Here is a 13,735-nt window from a genome sequence, read left to right as displayed (position 1 = left end):
AATTTGATGGTTGATGGGGAAAAGGAAAATTTGTGGAATTTCACCCGCCTACCCACTCACTCCCAACTTACAGACACCATGTGTGTAGTTGCATGAGTGTTTTTCAGGCTACAGAACTGTAGACCTTCAGCTTGTATGCTGTAAAACTTTAATAAATAAATAAAACTTTTACATTACGATAAAACACTGAACAGATCTGAGGGGCTTTAACAGGCCACAGTGGAATCTTTGTAGTGTTTTATTGATTGCAGTTGCTGCTTCAAGTGCCCTCTCCTATAACAAATTATGTGATGCAATCAAGAGATTGATTTGTATCGCAAAAAAAAATTAGTTTCACCCTATTTTAATCCATGAAAATTTAATGCCACAAACATTTCTTGCCTTGTGGTACTTCTATTGGTAAGGTTATGTCAGCCATTGCTCAATAAATATGCATATTACATTGCAAACTGACAAAGTTGACCTTTTGTGGAGGACAAAATAGTAAAAATCAACTGTAAGAAACTACTGATCGGTGCTTCAAAAATGAACTAACAAGAGAATACCTTTTCTCCCCCAACCCTACAACTTTGCCTGTTAGTGTCCCTCTGCTTGCTAGAAAACACCGGACAGGCCTAAGGGAGTGTCTGTCACCCTTGTAAATACAACACTGGACAAGCCTTAAGGGAAATATGACACCACTCAATCGAGGCAATTGGATTTAGTAGAGATTAATGGCCACTCCATATTACCACTGCAATCGTGTGGTACTAAAGAACTGATGTATGGTATGGATGGTTCTCATGACTTGAGTAAGAATGGACAATAGTATTATGAAATATGACAACATTGATCGTATTATGAGGGTAATAAAGAATATACTATAAATTTCCGGAGCCTACATATTTGATTTCATTACTATAATTCATTGGTCTTGTTAATAAGTCATGAAATACACCTAATATATTTGGGACCTGGCCCCTATAATATGGCACGTGGTTGTGAGGTCATGAAGTATGCCTTAGCTGCATATGTTTGGGACCTGGCTACTACATAGGTTCATTATAACATGTGCACATGGTCCTTGTAAAAGGGCAGTATGGCCACTAAGAAAGGTTTTACTCTAGCGAATCATATAAAATGCTTTAACCCCTTTCATTTTCCACAGTTTCCAATTGCCCTATTAATATATAATTCTATATCTAGGTTGATCACCTGATTTCAACCAACCATGTAGTTCAACATTGTTACATCTTAGTATTCAAAAGGACAGCCATGCCAGTGTGTCCCAGGGCTCATAACAGTACAATGTGCTGCTTTCCTAACTACTAAGCAAACTTTGACACCTGACACAATACTTGGTTTGCATAACCACATGTCTAGGGATGATGCATTACCAACCTCCTCCGGTATGTGCCACAAAGCACAATCAGTTTTAAAAGACTAAAATATTGGGCTCTTTACAAGGGGGTTTTATAGTGTATCCACTACCCATGCATGTGTCAAAGATTATGTGTAGGTTAGAGACTAGCACAAGGATCTTTAATTTGTGGATTTAGAAACCTAGACGAAGCCAAGGTTTTAAAAACATACATGCTAGGTACAGATTAAAGTTGTACTTATATTTTGTGTACTTATTGCTACTGGTAATTCATATAGCCTTCCGTCCATGAATAAGTGATTCTGCAGGCAGGCCATTCTATAACCCAGTTTTCATCACAATCCCAGTGTCAACTTACATAGTCTCTCTCATGCATATAGCCATGCAGCTAATTAGTATAGCACTGCATTATAATTATGTAAATATGTAAAGTTAATTTTATTGACAACTTTTGTTGAATATTTATTATATATATAATGATAAACTAAGTAATGTCTACATAACTTACAATCCCACCTAATGCAGGGGTTGAATTACTACACATTCCAGTGCTTTGTAATACCACACAGTCATAGTGAGATCCATCCCAGTATAGCTCAAAGTGGTGTGGTATTGTAGCTCCAGGAAAGCCATCACCTTGGACATCACTTACAGATGGACATGTAAGGGGGTTTATTACCTCCCAGTGGTACAAGCTATCTTGCTTTCTACAGTAAAATACTGCAACGCTAAACATAGTAGCAACAGCTATAACTTCCACTTGTGTTGCCTAAGTATCAGGACGTTGCAGAAACCTAATGTGTTCTTGAAATGATGGCTTGTTGGCTGGTAGCATAAGAAATTTTGCTAACATATGTTCATTTCTTTGTTCAAATTTCAGTACTTCTGCTCGGACTGAGCAGTGCTTGTCTTCATCTCCAAGAATGTGAAATGATACTGCTCTGAAAAAGCAGTTGCCATCTGGTACAATCTGTTTGATGGTACGTCCAGACTTTTCAAGAAAGTTCAAAGGAGAGCTGTTGCTAACACTAGGTGTGGTTGGCTGTATATAGAATAAACATAAGACCTAGCGTAAGCGACCGATTAACGACCATAGCATGTACCTTGCAATGTATCTTCGTGCTGGAACGACCTATCATCATCCAGTTTTCACTAATAACATCGTCTGACCTTGGTCTATCACGTGATAAATTTTGACTTGAATGTCGAGTTTACTTTTTTCTCCACGAACGGCAATGTGATAGCATGTAAAGTACCGTTTATCGACCACCGGTACTTATTATCGATCGTCAATACAAATGCTGCATACGAATTATCGACCAAGGTCTTAGCTATAATACTTGCAAAAACTCTGCCACTACCCCACATACCCCATGCAATACAGTTGGTTATATAGTGTTATGACAAAAAAAATCATTGTAATCGGGTATACATAACAGAAGTCATGTGCATCACAAGTTTATACAGTATATTTATCCACACAAAAGGTACAAAGTCTTTGTTGTCCGTCACTGTCCATTACAGTCTCTTCCACACAATCTTCATGCACCCATCTTCCACATCCACAGTAGATCCACTCTGCTCCAGCACCTTCCAATACATCATCTTCATACCTTCCAAAGCACATACAACATGTATCTGGGTCAATAGCTTCATCGTCCTCGTCCTGTCCAGTGCAATCAACAGATTCACTAGTTCCACTGATTACAGTCAAAGTGTTAGTCACACTTACATCACTATTCCTGACTCCAGATGTGGCTGTTCTAGTAACAGTGCTAGTAGCTGCAGTAGCAGGTAGATTTTTGGTACATGTCTGATCCTTAGGCTTTCTCTTAGCACTTCCTCTTGTTGATGACAAATCACCCTGCCTAACCCTGAATGACCTCCACCAACCTTGAGTTATCCCACTCTCTTTTCTTAACACACCCTTTTGCTTTGCATATGATTCTGCAATATTTAGAACGTCTCTTCTTGTCTTCCCAAAGCCCACCTCAGAAGATTCCTTTAAAAAATCTGCAAGTTCTTTCTCTTCATCATCACTTAGGTATTGTGGTGGACCAGATTTTGTCCCATGTTTTACTCTGCCACTAACCCTATCTTTTAATGTTGTAGCTGGAACACCATAGACTCTAGCAGCTTCATTAACTCCACACGTGGTGGTTTCTACAGCTTCCATGGCATTTTTCATTTGCTCATTTGTCCACTGCTTCCTTCTTTTCTTAGTTGGTGTGTGTAATACCGCCGGTGCTGATTTCGAACGCTTCCTTTTCTTCAATACTTTCCTCTGTCCTTGGCGTCGTGGCATATCGAACAACCTAGTAAAAAATGATTATAAGCAATGGTTACAAGCTAAACATATATCACTATACATAATTCAACTTACAGGCGACTGAAAATACGTGAGAATTGGCAAGACCATTAGCACGAGGTAGTAGAATAACACGGGGAGTAACTGAAAGAAACACGGAAAATACTTAGGTCGATAATAGGTACCGGTCGATAATCGGTCGCTTACTATACATTATGCAATGTAGTTAACTGTACCTTACTATATAGTGTACTTCTATCATCTTTCATCACACATTTCCTTTTGCTACATCTCTGCTTTTTCTTTCCTGGGCCACCAAACTTAATCATGTCCTTACAAAATGTGCACAGGCCACAGTCAAGCAAGGAGCAGCCAGAACACTTGCACTTTCTGGAATTGACACCTATAGGTGTGCCAATTAAGTTTATGAGCATTTGTCACTATTTCTTTTGAGTATGTAAACAGTATATTATGTGACCAGGCCTGTGAAAATAGGACATGTGGGTACATAAAATTTCCCTACTTTTTCAAACTCCTTTTACACCTCATAACTTTATATCCCATTATGCTGTGGCCAGCATTTATTAAACATTTGGCTTTATAGATCAAGTTACAGAATGTAAATATTCTATCGTGTTTTTGAGATATGACCTGTTGCGTGATGAGGTGTAGTTTGTGCCAACATGCCCTAATTTAGCAGGCCCTGTTACATACTAGGCAGCTACTAACAAAGTAACAGACCTTTTCTGTTAGTGTCTTTTGTTTCTTTGTTCACACTATTCCCCTAAAACAGAGCACAAGACAGTGACACCAGGCAAGGTAACTAACTACTGAATATAATACCTGACCAGAATATTGTTTTGTATAAGTGTCCCCCGTACAGTTCTCTTTACAATCCTATAATAAAATAAAGGTTCTATGAACACACAGCCATGTCCTTGATAACACTAATATAGACATGTATACAGTTCACCATACCCTCTTCGTCAAGATCTCTTTATCTTGAGTGGAGGTCTCCATTAAACTAGCCTTGATATCAAGCTGATGCTTTCTGATACTTAGAAGTGCCTCACTAGTTTCTTCACTAACTCGCATAGGAAAGTTCCACTTTTCTCTTCTTGGCCTCTTAAGTCTTGGGCGACCCAATGGATGTCTTTTGGCAGCCTCAAGGGGATCTTTCTTCATTGATTGGGGTTTGTTACCTATGCTTTGTAATGGTAATGCACTCTTCATCCCCACACATGTTCCACCCGTGTCAATGTCTGAAGATGTACTTCTGGGATTAATATCCATCTGATCACTACCTTCTGTGCAATCCATCTGAGCATTGATACCAGTGTTTGCCTTTGTGTCGGCAGTTGAAACAGGTGGTAGAATATTTCCATTAAAACTTTGATCCTTGCTTAAAGGGTTAGATGGCTCTTTTACCTCCTTCTTTGAAGAAACACGTTGCTTCACTGGCTTGGTTTGACGACACAGTAATTTTGTTCGTTTCTTCGAGTTACTAGCAGAAGTCTGTGACAACACAGGAAAAATTGGCAAACTATTAGAGACATTTGATGAATCAGCAGATTCAACTAGCTCACGATAAATATTTTCAGCACTTTGAATGACACTTTCCAGAACTGAACAATCATCAGTCAGATAGCACACATCTTTACATTTGGTTAATATGGTGTGAGCATTCTTCTGAAGGATACGCAATCTGTGAGCTGATGTTTGTGCTGTTGGAATATGTTGAGCTGTTGCAGTAGTACTGCTGTCAGATTTTTCACCAATTTTCATTCTCTTCTCAAACTCCAGACAATCATCCAAAACAACACCACGGTCACCATCTAAGGTATTAGTCTCAAGTTCAAATGCAGCATCACTTTGTTGATCTTCAGTATTACCATCATCATTTCTAGTAAATATTTCTTGTACCTGCACAATGGGAGTGACAGTATCTACTAAATTTTGCTCCAAAAGTGAAGTTTCTAAAGTCATGTAAGTACTGTCAGTCAACTGGCATGGAAGATCATACCAAGACCATTGGTCACAGAACAAAGCAAATATAGCAAACATATGCTTACATGGTATCTTTGTTTTAATAAAGTATGGACATTCGCAACAGCCACCGGGAATGTCTACCAGATAAGACTTATCAGTGCTTTTCAAGGTAAACACTCCATTTCCATCTGTAGTAATATCAGAAGAAGCAAACTGCTTTGCTTTAGATATATTTGCCAAGCAAGCAGATTGCAAATTCCGTGGATGGTCAATCAGGTAACCTGGGATCTCATACCGTGGTCTACGATATCCCTCAGTTTGTTGAGCAACTGCAATTGTATACTCTTTTTGTTGCTCTGGAAACACAATGTTTAGCAATACTTCACACAGGTCTGTCACACTAGTATCTTGACGAAGTTGCAAGTATTGAGACCTAAGTGTGTGGTTAAAAGCTTCTGTCAGATTATCTGTATCAATTTCAGCATGGAAGCTTTGGCGATACACATGTGACCAAAACTACACAATAGAAGACAATAAATTATTAACACAAGTTCACATAAAGCATGTGTCAAGTCAACATACTGGTTTTGATGAAAGCCACTCTTCTCTAAGTTAATCTTGTAACAGTTTGTTACCAGTGTACCAAGGTTGAGACTGCATGTCAAGCAAAACTTCTTCAAACTTTTTATCTGAAATTGATGAAACACATGGCAAACATCCCTATCATTCATGCAGAATCACTTACCTGTTGATGCATATGCTAGCTTCTTGAAACAGTTTATCACAGTCTTCTTTGACTGGTTGGGAACTTCATGACATGACTTGTTCACCCACCTATCAAATGCTTGACTTCTGTGGAAGTCACATACAAACCGTATGCACGATGGAAAAACAATTCTAATTGCTTCAAGCTCTGCAGCACTCTTATCTGTCATAAAATACTGTGGCATCCACTGTGGATTCCAAGACTTGAGAATTTTAATGCCCTCAGATATCAAGTCTGCAGTTTCAAACTGGGGTATTATTGTCCCAACCACTCTTCCCACACCAATAGAGGTCTTCACAACTAAGAAAAAGCATGGAAATGCATATCTATTGGTTTTGTAAATGGCATCCATACACGTGACCACATTACCATACATTATGAGCCATTTTTGCTGCTGAGGTGTTTGAAATACCAAAAGAAATGGTTGGGAACTGACTTCAGGTGAAGATGATTCCAACAGAGAGTCACCTTCCAATGTACCAACTGCTTCACCAATTTGACCCATGAGCCCCTTTCCTTATTGTTTCAAACTGCTAGAAGGGGCAAATAAATGATTGATTGTTTATGACCACAAAACAGTTGGACAAAGCCACACTTCCCTGCCATAGGGGCGGGCACGCACACACACACACACACAACACACAGCAACATAAAGTACAACAAACAAACATACATAGAGATATATACTACGCAACAACCACAAATACATATTATATTTTCCTAACCAATCATTAGATGTGTTTGTCTTTAGACCTGACTGGCTGTACTGCTGAAGAGAATAATGCAGCCCACTGCATTTAGCTTGCTTTTTTAAGATTTTATTTAATGAATCTTGGTCAAACAAAGAATTCCTTCTTTTGACAATAGCACGGTGAGCTACATTGCGTAGATCTTTCTTTGTAGGAAAGTAAGCACGATTGTAAGGGTTAGGCAACTCATTTAAAATTCCATCTTGCAGTTGTTTTGGAATGAGTATTTTTGTTACCCAGTCATGCACAACAAGTTTTAAACTCACTAAGTTCAACCTTGTGTCCCTTACAAGTTCTTCGATTTTCTTCTCTATATCTTCAACAGGCTTGTTACAAAGCTGATCTGTAATTTACAGTGGATCATGATTTTTGTGGGCATTCCGCATCGGTAGCTGTACTTCTAAGATCTGTTGCTGAGTGCTCAGAGTTAAAAGGCAACAATAAATAGCTGCAGGGCATTCACAGCACCTGCTACCAGGTGCGCTTCGTCTCTTCAATGGATCATCCACTTCTGGTTTACATCGTCCATTCCCTGCTCTAATACAGTTGTACATCTGGGACCATTCAATTTTAAAGTTGTAACAATCTCCTTGAACTCGTATCATCCCATGTTGCTGTTTAGCGTTAATCTGTTTCCCAGTGTGAACAGAAAATCGTGTACTGGACTGCTGGCAAAATCTGTCAAGCCATTCTTCCCATTTGGAATCTGTGTATTCCATCAAAAATCCTGTAACAGAGGTAACACTCTCACTTCTTAAAACATTCATCTGAGTGGGCATATCAATAGGAGGTATGATATGCAAGCTCTCCAGTTGCAGACAGGACTTGGGAAGCTCCAATGAAGTACACGATATCATATGTTCAGAATCACAAATTCCGACTAAAACCATTTTGCTTCCATTTGGCTCCAAATGTTGCAGCTCCACTCTGCACTTAGATAAGCTGTAGTTGGCATTAAAACAGCTTAAGCAGCAAGAAGCTTTCCTCTCAGTGTGGGATTTTGCTACACGACAGTAGGTCACGGTCCTCTTGTTTCTCACACATCTACTGCATCTCCCAAGGATGCACACAGTCATAGAATCATCACCTGGCATTAAGGTTACGGTATAGTCACGGGCAATCATTCAAAATTTTGAATGCCTATCGATTCTTTTTGAGAAGACCATAAAACCAGTCTAGCAGCGTGAAAAGTTTCAAATGAAGGTGAAGCCCTTCATATGTAATGTTTTTATGTAGCTACAGTGTAGTTTGAGGCAGGTGGAACACTACAACTGTTGTAGTAACACAAGTAAGCCAGCCCCCCGTACATCGCTCAGTTCCAGCTGTCACTACCATGTTTTTCTGCCGCCAAATACAGCAAAAGCTGTAGGTTGTATTGGCATTTCTAGGGCATAGTGATACTGTATATTAAATTTGTTAGGTCCTGTGGAAGCGTTTTTGGCGTGTTTCTCCCCAGTGCCTCGGATACAAGCCTTCAAAGAGCTTGTTTCACCTGAAAAAAACTATTAAAAGTTCAATAAAATGTCTATACTACCAGTAACTTAAAAAATCGCTTCCACAGGACCTAGATATTTTAGTTGTTTAGCCACTTGTGTTGAAATTATAAGGATTCAGTAATCTGTTAGTCTGGTTTTTGGCGGCGCGTTTTTATAAAACATCACTCTATTGTAGACCACACACCCAAGAACAGTCGTTGTTCTGTAGTAAAAACAAACAAGTACAAATAGTTGTATTGCTAACACAACACAGTTGTTGAAATTATTTATCCCTGCTTGGTTTAAAGCAGGTTTGGTAATTTGTTCCGCCCACGCATTTTAAACTGTTCCGTAACCTTATAACACCACTCAATTATTGTATGCATGTATGTTAGTACAGTAATCCATTATAAGATGTAACCTTATAACACCACTCAATTATTGCATGCATGTATGTTAGTATAGTAATCCATTATAAGATCCCTTTTTAAAAGTTTCACTCCCTAAAAGTTTATGTAAAACAGCCTATGTCTATTAAAAACTGAGTTACAAATTCATGGTAACAGTAAGCTGGTGTAACTACCTAGCCTTGCTTTATGTGGGGACTACCTCCTCTGACACGCCACAGTACTACTATCCCGTAACTATGGTTACGTACCCCGGAAATGAAGGCACAAGCACAACGCAAAGCAGCATTCATTTCATCCTATATAAGTCTTACTATCATCCATGCTTTCATCTTCTTTCTCAGCAAGTTCCGCTTCAAAATCCATGGTGAGTACGTTCGAAATTTCCAACCAACAGAAATTCCCGCCACCAGTGTGACTCCCCCGCACATATATGCACCTCACTAATTGCAGTAGCAACGTTAGCAAAACGTTGTAACTAACAGCCATAATCGATACCACCGAGCTTCAATATAAAAGCAGCCAAGAAACGGTTATAACTATAATAGCCTATCAGGCTATAGGGCTCGCGCCGATGGAGGTCATAAGAAAGTCTCACGTGATCTCTGGATGCGACCTAGGATAGTGCGAAGTGACGTACTTTCCATCTTTGGTCGCATTATGGTGCGACTTTTACACTGTACCTAGCACGTACCTTTCGGGTTTGGGGGAGGGGGGTTACCAGCGAAATTTAACATTTATACAATTTTCTGGTAGCTACCCACCCTTAATGCAAAGGATCACCACCAGACTAAATAGAGAAAAAAATAAAGTTCTGAAGGTCAACTGGCAGTTAAAATAATAAATTAAAGTTAGGAAGTTTCAACTGAGTTACTACAAGGGCATAAAACACATGTACATGCAGGTGTTATAATTCACTAACCCTGTTCACATGTAACTATCAAATAGCTAAGCTCAAAATACTTTCAGGAATTTCCCATAATTTTCACCTATTATAGTTATTTTCATGGAATTAAGCTCCATAGTTTAAAATATCCACCTATGCTGGCATAGTACTCCAGCCTACTGATTATGCTTTTTATTATGCTGGAATATTTGACACAGTCCTACATGTAACCAAGAGAGGACTCATTTGTGTAGTTTTGTGTCTGATTATTCAATAATGACAGTTTATCTCATGCCGCATACACAAAGTATAATTATTAATGTTTATAGAATAATTCCGTAGAAAATTTTTCAGTTTGTGCTGATGTTTGATGAAAAGGATCAGTCAATGAGTGATGATAGTTTTTCAAATGTGGCTATACTGATCATGACTATACTGATCATGACTTTGGCCAAATTTTTTTCTTGACCAATGACCTGTCTCCATTTCATTTAGTTATACAAGTAGCTTTGAACTTCCTAGGAAAACAGCTTAGCCATTATCCCTTATGTACCTTGCTCAATACTTTCACTATGACCAGGCTATTGGAGTGATGCCACCTTTCATATCATAATTATTATTGATTCCTATAATTCAACATGTCTGCTAATTGGACAACGCACCCATGCTTGCAATTGCTAGGGGAAACAGAGACATCATGATATGCATGTGATTACACTGAATTAAGGAGTACAGTTATAATTGACATGTTAGCTAGGACACAACAAAAACAACAAGGGGTAGCTAACGTCTTGGGACTCTCGTACACTATCTGAGAAATCCAATAATGAATCCATATAAATACATGAAATATTTATTGAATACGTTTTTGAAATACTTAAATATTGGGACTCTCGTACACCGTGTTGGGTTTTTGCGTGGACACTGGCTACCCCTTGAAAAACAATTAACAAGGATTATTTTGTGCAATTAAAAGCTGATCCCATGCAGAGATTATCAACTGGTCTTTAGGTTTGATGTTTTTCATCAGGGCCCTCATATATTAACTGCCGCATGTATTTCCCCATTATTAACCTGATTAACAAAATATTCAGTTTTCAAGATTGCTGCACTCATACAGTAGCTAGCTACCTCACCCCAAAAAATCTTTAAGATTTAACATTGAACCCTCAGACATTTGCACTTGTAAAATTTTGCAAGTAAAATAAAATTGACCTGAACTGTCACAGGTTGAAAGATGATGGCTATACATATGTATATATAATCTTACCGTAATAATATTCCAAGTTATAGACAGTTTACCAGCTACAGTTTTTGAAGCAACAAATAAGACTTGAAGAAGAGCTAGGATGTTGATGTACCATGCAAAAGTTGGAAAATTTTGTAATTTCTGTTTTTTCATAAAATCTCAATTACAAAATAATGTAGAATGCGGGTGGCCGAATCATTACCATTACCCTACTATAGTACTTGTCTATGGAGCGCCATTTGTCTCAAAATCACAGTATTTAAATTCCAACCACAGATTATAAACACTGCTACAGATTTAATAAATACTGCTAGAGATTTAATCCTGCACCAGATATATAAATACTGCAACAGATATATATATATATATACAAATACTGCACAGGACTGGTATGGCTTGGATGCAATTCATTGTTTATCACAAACTGGCCAATGGGAGATGAGAGTGGATTATCAAAAGAATGACAATACCTGGTCCTACCTCAGTTCAGTGTAGGAAGTGCTAGTGAAGAATACCCACTGACTGTTGGAGGATTTACTGGAAAACCTACTGATCAGTTTGCATCTCATCCACTAAATGGGATAAAGTTCAGTACTCCAGAGATAGGCATATATAGTAGTCTTAACTGTGCAGCTAACTACAAGAGTGGATGGTGGTCTATTGGCTGTCACCAAATCAGCCCCAACAGACAACCACCTCTAGTACATGTCAACGTACTCTTTGCTGAGATGAATATACATCCCAAGGATTGCATCACTCACTAATTGATACTAACTCTACATGTTGTATCACACCCATTAGCTTTTGTATGTATGACAATGTACATTATATTGATGTACTGACATTGATCAATTGTAGAACTATAAACTTTAAAATGAAATAACAAAAAAGAGGGAAAGAGGAGACACATAAGTATTAAGGTGCTCACAACAACTGCTAGTGTTTGCTTATTATTACTCATCAGTCACATACAATCACTACACTATGTCAAATGACACAACATCACAGTCACATACATGATCACTACACTATGTCAAAATGACACAACACAGTTCCTCCTGTGCTCCATACAGCTATAGTATGTGTGTGTGCTGGTTGAAAATAGAAAAACATTACAATCATCAGCAAAAAATTCCATGTCAGTTTATAGCACAATATGTGCATGGAATGTGTCATTTCAGCAACATTTCATATTAATAAAATTCATGGATTTCGGTGGAGTTTCCTGCAGAGGATAAAGAAAGATTTACTGCATCTAGAATGGTGCTGGAAATGAGGCAGTGAAGAAATGTACATTTCAACACTGTGAAATGCATAATATTATATACAGCATGTAAAAAATCCTGCACTGTAAATTCCCAGTGACCATCACTACTTTGTCGGTGACCTTCACCGGGATTTGCCACAAAAAGCAGTGACGGTCACTAGGTCATTTTTACTCTGTGTGCAGCTGAAATCAACATTTTTTATATTGTAGATGTAGTTAATCTGCTTTATAGTGTACTAGTAATATAGCTAGCTATGCCTCACTTCAGTGTTTTATTTGCTACCCACAATACTATATATACCATAATATTTTACTAGTAAGCAATAGAAGCACATCATTTGTACAATAACTATAATATAAGATGATTGGCTATGTTTCAGTTCACAAAGTTCTTGATCTTGATCAAAATTGACCAGTAATCATGCCATCAGGATTCTAAGGGATGTTACATTCTCAACACCACTAATTCCCACTGTAGAAATATACTTGCTGTTCTACTTGAGTCAGCTGAGTGCAGCTTTCTTCGCATAATCTGCTTCATCACTTGACAGTGTGTTATAGCTAGCATCTGTAAAAATTTTGTTTCAATAAATATTGGCAAACCTTAAATTAATGTATAGGTTCCTGGTACAGTGTCACTCATAACCTTTGCAAGATCCAGCCATGATCTCAAGTTTCTCCCCTACCAAATATCAATAGACATCCACAAAATACTCATTTTTTTCCAAAAACAATACCAGAATTTAATCCGCAATGTAATCTGTTACCACAAGACATCAATAACAGTCCAAGTTTGTAAAGAATCAGTAGCTAGCTACTTTTGTCACTGGCTTTGACAACTGTAGCTATGGAATCCTGCTGCCATCCATTGATAGATAATAAATAACTAATCATGAATTAGCCACATTTGCTTACCTAATGTAGACTTGCATGTGAAGTTTTACATGTGGAGTGAAGAAGCTCCACTGAAATAAAACGTATAAGAATCATTTGCCAATAAAGTGCAAGAGCAATGACATCATAGTCATCATATTCATAGCCTTGAAGAATAACACAAACCATGAGCAAATGTTTTGAAATTCTTTTTGTCAGTAATAATAATAATAATTTTTTTGAAGAGTCCAGCTCTGCCTATAATAGTGTTCAAGCTTCACAGAAATACTGTTAACATTGGCTATTAGCCTTTTATACACACTTGGATTTGAGCAATAAGGCTAACTTTGCTAAAGAGTTCTTATACTGTACTCTCTCAAGGTTTGAGTCATTGAATACTGGCTAT

The 13,735-nt window shown here is 38.0% G+C and overlaps 2 protein-coding genes across 3 annotated transcripts; both read right to left on the bottom strand.

The window, feature by feature from the left end:
• Nucleotides 1-1,983: 1,983 nt before the first annotated feature.
• On the bottom strand, nucleotides 1,984-6,924 carry LOC136265353 (uncharacterized). 2 transcript variants are annotated; one of them, XM_066060155.1, is made up of 8 exons: nucleotides 6,798-6,903; nucleotides 6,403-6,723; nucleotides 6,240-6,346; nucleotides 4,647-6,173; nucleotides 4,512-4,565; nucleotides 4,410-4,452; nucleotides 3,905-4,071; nucleotides 1,984-2,402 (listed from the first exon to the last, which is right to left on the bottom strand). In XM_066060155.1, exons 4-8 carry the CDS (start codon nucleotides 5,730-5,732, stop codon nucleotides 2,130-2,132), a joined length of 1,623 nt encoding a protein of 540 aa, XP_065916227.1. In that variant the 5' UTR covers nucleotides 5,733-6,173; nucleotides 6,240-6,346; nucleotides 6,403-6,723; nucleotides 6,798-6,903; the 3' UTR covers nucleotides 1,984-2,129. The 2 variants fall into 2 exon arrangements, with proteins under 2 accessions (XP_065916227.1, XP_065916226.1); XM_066060154.1 differs by having other exon boundaries at nucleotides 6,403-6,924.
• LOC136265360 (uncharacterized) lies at nucleotides 2,757-3,834 on the bottom strand. The gene is made up of 2 exons (XM_066060180.1): nucleotides 3,744-3,834; nucleotides 2,757-3,675 (listed from the first exon to the last, which is right to left on the bottom strand). Exon 2 carries the CDS (start codon nucleotides 3,663-3,665, stop codon nucleotides 2,820-2,822), a length of 846 nt encoding a protein of 281 aa, XP_065916252.1. The 5' UTR covers nucleotides 3,666-3,675; nucleotides 3,744-3,834; the 3' UTR covers nucleotides 2,757-2,819.
• Nucleotides 6,925-13,735: the final 6,811 nt, after the last annotated feature.

The sequence above is a fragment of the Dysidea avara genome, chromosome 9, assembly GCF_963678975.1.
Source record: "Dysidea avara chromosome 9, odDysAvar1.4, whole genome shotgun sequence".
NCBI classification, from domain to species: domain Eukaryota; kingdom Metazoa; phylum Porifera; class Demospongiae; order Dictyoceratida; family Dysideidae; genus Dysidea; species Dysidea avara.
This window is presented reverse-complemented; position numbering and strand designations above follow the sequence as displayed.